General features: G+C 34.4%; 1 protein-coding gene across 2 annotated transcripts in view; it reads right to left on the reverse strand.

Moving 5' to 3' along the window:
• LOC128213082 (uncharacterized) overlaps positions 1 to 6660 on the reverse strand; it is a 29274-nt gene extending 22614 nt beyond the window's left edge. The window contains exons 1-3 of one of the 2 annotated variants that reach the window (XM_052918607.1): positions 5828 to 6660; positions 884 to 1019; positions 105 to 280 (exon numbers count right to left, since the gene is read on the reverse strand). In XM_052918607.1, the coding sequence (XP_052774567.1) occupies positions 105 to 280; positions 884 to 1019; positions 5828 to 5879 (364 nt within the window). In that variant the 5' untranslated portion in view covers positions 5880 to 6660. Of the gene's footprint in view, positions 1 to 104; positions 281 to 883; positions 1020 to 5818 lie in introns of both variants that reach the window. The other variant, XM_052918606.1, reaches the window with a different exon arrangement.
• Between the last annotated feature and the right edge of the window lie 568 nt (positions 6661 to 7228).

Here is a 7228-nt window from a genome sequence, read left to right on the forward strand (position 1 = left end):
GAGCTAAGTTTAATCATGTTAATGAACTTCAGAAGTTTCGAGAAATTGGGGCCTGCAGATGCCTTAAAAAAGTACAGATGTCGTCAGTTGTCGCCATGACCTACCACACTCCATTGGATCCACAAACCAGCTCCCAGAAACCGACATTGTACCGTCGTCTGACGTCACAGTGACGTTAAACGTAAACGGAACCACCATTGAACTGCAGACGTCTGTGTCGTAGCATCTGCATGACGTATCTGTGACGTCAAGGCATGTTCCATCGAAAAAGTCGTCACTCCTTAAATAATCATATAATACCAACAAATGTTAAAGATGCTTCAAAGAAAATTGCTATAAAATCTATCATTTGACATCCTATGCCAACAACAGTATTTGCACGTAACACCATGGTCAAAGATACGTAAACATTTAATTAAGCATACAACATGTAGATAATAAGTACCTTCCATGGCCGAGAGTGTACGATAGGTTCAACTCAAACCGAGGGTAGGGTGAAACGAGGACTACCGATTTTTCACAGAACACCCTACACGGTGAGGGTTGGGATAAACATATATTACACGAACGGCCATGACATATGCTTGTTCTCCCACCTCATTTAAGTGAAATATAGTTAACATGTATTTTAAATCATTTTGTATATGCGGGTACATTTCTATCTTTGCCCGTGGGTAATATAAGCATTTCCAGCATGGCCAAATATTTGGATCAATTTATCTGCGGAGGAAAAAAAGACCTTGAATGTTCCTTTTATAATGATGTGAGTATAAAATCTCTAAAACGTATACAAAGACTTGGCATATAGACAAACTGTTGAATCTTTCAAGTGTGCATTCTTATAATAATATATTATTGTTTGTCATAAGTTAAAATTTCCTACCACGTGACTTTGGTAACGAGTCCAGAAAGTGATGAAGGAGTTACGTCCCCTAGGGTCCAATTGAAGACAGTCTCCCTTACCATATCCCAGCTCCTGTATATGGTGGTACATGTCAGGTTGCCTCGACTAAGAAAAGCTGTAAAATTTGAGAAAAATATGTATATTCATCCGTTCAGTTCAACAAGACCTGCGGGGAATAGTCATGCAGAAGAACAATGATGTCATTGTTACCACACGTAAGTGCACGATCAGTGAAAGTAAAGGGATTAAACAAGTTTCCCAGCGTAAATACACTAACAGTGTTAAAGTATATGGTTTAAACAAGTTTCCCATCGTAAGTGCACGATCAGGGTTAGTATATGGTTCAAACAAGTTGCCAAACGTTTGTACCCGATCAGTGTAAGTATATGGTTTAAACAAGCTTCCCAAGGTTAGTGCACGATCAGTGTAAGTATATGGTTTAAACAAGCTTCCCAAGGTTAGTGCACGATCAGTGTAAGTATATGGTTTAAACAAGCTTCCCAAGGTTAGTGCACGATCAGTGTAAGTATATGGTTTAAACAAGCTTCCCAAGGTTAGTGCACGATCAGTGTAGTATATGGTTTAAACAAGCTTCCCAAGGTTAGTGCACGATCAGTGTAGTATATGGTTTAAACAAGCTTCCCGACGTTTGTGCACGATCAGTGTAAGTATATGGTTTAAATAAGTTTCCCAACGTTAGTGCACGATCAGTGTAAGTATATGGTTTAAATAAGTTTCCCAACGTAAGTGCACGATCAGTGTAAGTATAAGGTTTAAGCAAGTTTCCCAAGATTAGTGCAAGATCAGTGTAAGTAAATGGTTTAAACAAGTTTCCCAAGATTAGTGCACGATTAGTGTAAGTAAATGGTTTAAACAAGTTTCCCAACGTAAGTGCACGATCTGTGTAAGTATAAGGTTTAAGCAAGTTTCCCAAGATTAGTGCAAGATCAGTGTAAGTAAATGGTTTAAGCAAGTTTCCCAAGATTAGTGCACGATCAGTGTAAGTAAATGGTTTAAACAAGTTTCCCAACGTTAGTGCACATTCAGTGTAAGTATATGGTTTAAACAAGTTTCCCAACGTAAGTGCACGATCTGTGGTATTATATGGTTTTAAAGAAGTTTTAAAGAAGTATTCAAATTCTTAACCTTATACGTGATATAAATTCTACAAGGGCTATCAAACAGTATTCGTACTCTTATTCTTTTAAAATCGAATTATGAAAAATAAAAGTTATTAAATCTTGGGTGGATCTTGGATCTGATTTGAGGTAAGAGAGAGAGGTACTTTGGGGCGCGTAACCGTTTGACTTGTGCCCCTTCTTTTTAAACAGAAATTTGTTTTGTGTTGGGGTACTCTAGGGGGGTTGGGGTACTCCCCCGATAAAAGTTTACTAATTCTAGTGCGAAATGATACTTTTTGGGCTTTTTTAATACTTCTTGCTACTACAATTTTGAAATAAAACGTAGACTTCGACAATATTAGGGGGGGGGGGGGGGGCTCGCCGGTTGCGAACCCCCCCCCCATCCATCCCCTAGATCCTCTAGTGTCCTTAAATAGTCGATATATTCGTTGTTCGTATGATGTTATCGTCTTTGTTTTTTAAGTGTATGCGTATTAGATATCAAGTTTATAACTGAACTTATTTTAACTAATAGGGTGGCATTATTTGATGCTTAGTTTTCATATTGATCGAGATTTTATATGCCGTACTTATTCATTGAATCAATAGTAAATATATTCGTCGTTCATATTAAAATTGTAACTTCATTGTTCGTGCGAGTAATGAGTATCATGGACGCGATTGCACTGGTAATATTACATTAATGTAAGCGATTGTACTGGTAATATTACATTGATGTAAGCGATTGCACTGGTAATAGTACAATGATGTAAGATAAGACTATAATCATGTCATAAAGTAGTGATTTGTATTTGACAAATACGTAATATTAAATACATGTACCTTCATTCATAGTGTTTCATTTGTCAGGCGAATCGAAGAAAATAAGGAGCGCATTTCTACAAGCGGGCTTAGAGAGGGTGCACCCGGCGAGCGCCCCCTCAAAAATCGTCAAACTTTATCTGTTATCTTAATTTTGGCTGAATTTTTTTTAGAATACGCTTAAAAACATTTCCGACTTCAAATTGTTTTTTCTTGAGGGAATAACCTCAAACGCCATGGAAAAAGTTTATGCCATACATGCTTTCGATTCTGAGGAAGGGGCGTATGTCAAAAGGTTGCGCCCCTTAGCTACGCCCCCTCTAACATCAATTACTGGATCCGCCTTTGATTTCAGCACCAAAATTAAATTCAACCACTACCACTTTATCATTTTTAGTGGTCAACATAATATTTTTTTTTCAAATGAGAAGGCAGTATGCTTCAAAGTTGCCAATACATGTATTTCAGTTACTCAGTAGTGAGCCGTTTTTGATTGTTTTTATTTGTTTTTAATCATGTGAAGCGGTATAAACGAACAGCGTTAGTGAGTAGTTTATACAATATTATGTAGACCACTAAAAAGGTAAAGATTGTAAATATGCACTTACACAAAGCAAACGGTTAAGCGACTTCGACCAGAACATTCTAACAACCTTTAACAATTACTTGGAGTCTATATGAAAGTGAATCGTTCGTATGACTGCGACATACGTGAACGATTAGATTATAAACTATACTACACTCTTGCGCACAGTGGTCAGAAATTGGCTCATGGTGAGCACAAAGAGAGCTGAATTTTCTACCTTCTGTACACGGTGCGTAGGAGTGTATAATACCCACTTAATTATGTATAGTGCTGCAGGTTACCTTTCATAAACATTTATATGAATATTTTTTTAATAAATGATTGTTAGTTTTTTTTTTCGTTTTTTTATGTTACATGAATTGATGGAATTATGGTTTCGGTGTATTATACAAAAATATCATTACTAGTAATTGATTCAAAAATGCAAACAAAGAGTTAATTCAGAGAAAGCAATTTCACACAAACGGCAAGGTCCCTTTTTAACAAGATTTGGTATTATTTGATTAAAATCTTGTAAAATCTTACCACTTTTGAATAGATAATTCAAAACTATTAAACGACCTCGTTGCTTAATAATGAACATGAAGTTGAGGAAATTAAGAATTTTCTTTGATCCAATAACTTATTCGTTTGAGTGTTTATTTACAAAAAAAAACTTCTAATAGACAGCCCGATAGACGGTGAAATTTGCTTTACGGATGAATAGATCCTCTCATTTACTATTCTTGATGTTAATTTTTATCAAGATATTATTACAAATGGGCATTTAAATAAAATTTCAACAAAAAACGTGTATGGATCTATAATTTAATATTATTCAGTTTCGAGTTTGAACAAGATATCAAAAAAGACCGGGCCTGTTTAACTGATGTATTTATGAAATTGTAAAGCCGCTAAATTGATGAATTATGAAAGAAAATAATGGAAATAATAAACTTAGCCTTTTAGCATGTAAACTATTATGCACCTCTTTGATGAGCCGCATTGCGCGATTTTGGGCCTTCGGATAACGAAATTAACATTAACATAAAATGTTAATTATAATTATTTTTTTCAATGTGTTTTATTTCTTTCAAACTAAGCTTAAAACTTTTTTTCAGCAGGAATGTCATTGGCGCATCATATTTTTCGTGACGATTTATAACAATTGCAGAAGAAAATCGATATGTCGAACTCTGTTATCTCGATGCTCTGGATATTACGAACCTTTTTAGAATATGTTGGGTTAAGTTAAATTTTGTATTTCGGTTATATCGAAGAATCGTTATCTCGAAGTATTTTCCGAGGTCCAAACGACTTCGACATAGCGAGTTTTTACTGTATCATACTCATGTTTCCATAGCAACCACGGATTTCATCCAGACTTTGTTTTGACTGCATTAATAATATCTGTTTATTGAAAAAAAAATACCAATTTGAAAAATCAAACTTTTTGTATTAACGTTTTATAAAAATATGAAATTTGGATAACAACTCAAATTAAAGTACACCCTTTCTCCTAAAATTGTAATAAGATGTACAACAATTAATACAATTGTTTTAATTAACCGAAAATGATGAATATATATCGAAAACAATGGTTCTTATTAAGGATATCGTGTTTAACTTGAAAGAAAGGTGCTGAAAACACGGTATTACTACCTAATGATACGATATTTGATAACTGTAAATCTTTTAGAACCCACCAGTCATTTAATATTTGCGCGTTTTTAGCTATCACAATCATACGGTTACAATCTTGTTAGCAGTAGTAAATAGTTTCCATAAATGCATTATTTAGTACGTAGTTTAAGTTTTATCACTCAAAATTTATGTTTTTTATACAAGTGTATGTATTGATTTTAAATACGAGTGTCACCTTAAATATTATTCTAAAATAAATACAAAAAAAAACAAGAACAAAAAACAATAACATAGCTCGATGGTCGAAAGTCGCGCGATGAGGCCCGACTTATATTGTTTAAAATGTTGTTTTTATTTCCCCGTCTCTGTCTGCCGTTTTTTGTTTCCGCTTTCTTTCAAAACGAATTTTGAAGAGTCATTATACCTATAGTTATAGGAACACAAAGGCATTGAACTCTTTTTAAAAGTGTTATGCTTTATACAATGTATAAATTGTTATTGTTTTCGAAAACTCCAATACGAAATTCGGTTAACAAATTCCATTACTGCTTCGTTAGCTAAATCGAAAGTTAATTTAAAATCATTGTGTTTGTTTACTATCAAGGGAGTGAAATATCTTTAGAAGTCAATTAAACCTACAAATTTTACGACATTCACATTAACACTGTACGGCAACAATCTGAAAACCGACGACCTCGGGAGAAAACAACGGAGTAAGGAGCGAACTAATTGTTTTAAAAGGAAGCGACAATAAACACTGACCTGCTTTACCTGTGTGTAACTTAAGTAGCACCAACACCAGACAAATAAACACAAGGTTCATCGCGTTGAATTCTTCCTTAGTAGATTCTTTGAAAACTCTCCGAGCGCTGTTCCAAGATTATCGCCTTGAACGATGAATTGGGTTACATTATGTCAATATAAGTTCAAAATACTGCTAATGATGATGCTGCAGCTGTTGATGATTTCATTGTTTCGAGACAAGATAATCGCATTGAAAGATGAGTTGGTTTACTAGTATGTCAATATGAGTTCAAATTACTGCTAAGTACTGATGATACGGCTGCTGTTAATAATCTCGATTCTTTCTTTTAATGTTGATAGTTGTAGTGAAAATTATGATGTTGCTGGTGTATCTTGTCGTTGTTGCTGATTTTGTTTCCGTAAAATACGTAGATACACCAAACTTAACCGTTTTTTTTTCACCCCTAGTCTATATTTCCCGCTTTGCTTATTTCACACAGTATAATTTTATTGCTTTCACCGGAATAATATAACTCCACGCTATAAATAAAATAAAAAGATGTTCCATCTATATGAGCCATTCGCTATCCTCAATCATAAATTAATATTTTTGAACATGTCATTTCGCATATACTGGAAAAATGCCATATTTTTTGAAAATGTGTAATTAAGCAGTTTAAACGAGGTAAATAAATGGAACAAACTCGGCCGTCGCTCAATTATTGTTTATAACATCCACAGAAATAAGTTAAACTTGTCCTATTAGTTCCACACACATATTTAGTGTCACATCTAACAAGCTTCATATCTTCAATAGAGTTTTAATAATATTAAGAATGCCTCAAAGTACTGCTATAAAATATCATTGGGGAAACTCCAATTCTATTTTGAATAAAGACTTGCTTTAGTTTGATGATATTTATTTTTCCAATAGTTGTTTATAACTACATTTATGAAGTGACATGTTAAATGATAGTATGAAATTCGATGCCATTCTTTTCAACAAAATATAGCGATTCGGTCATAGTTTATATTAACCATCGCGTATTGAGGAATTTAACGCAACCTTTGAGGTGACTTAATTACAAAACTGGCGGTTAGATAAGTTAAGATTATTAAAATTGACCTGATTATGATACGTTATAGAACAATGTTCATTGAAATCGTTTAATGTAAAAATCATTCAGTGTAGGTTATAGTCAAAGGCACATCATACATGTTGTTGCAAACATTTTATTTAAATGTTAAAGATGCCCTATTATTTCCAAATAAGATTTAACACATTACATACAACCGTCTCCGTGGCCTTGTGGTTAAGGCGTCCGCCTACGGAGCGGGAGGTCGAAGGTTCGATTCTCACAAGGGGCTTGTTCTGACATGGCCGGTTGCCGACGCAGCAGCTAGTTAAATCGAGGGGTACCGTTGGCC

Source organism: Mya arenaria, chromosome 13 (genome assembly GCF_026914265.1).
Source record: "Mya arenaria isolate MELC-2E11 chromosome 13, ASM2691426v1".
In the NCBI taxonomy this organism is placed as follows: domain Eukaryota; kingdom Metazoa; phylum Mollusca; class Bivalvia; order Myida; family Myidae; genus Mya; species Mya arenaria.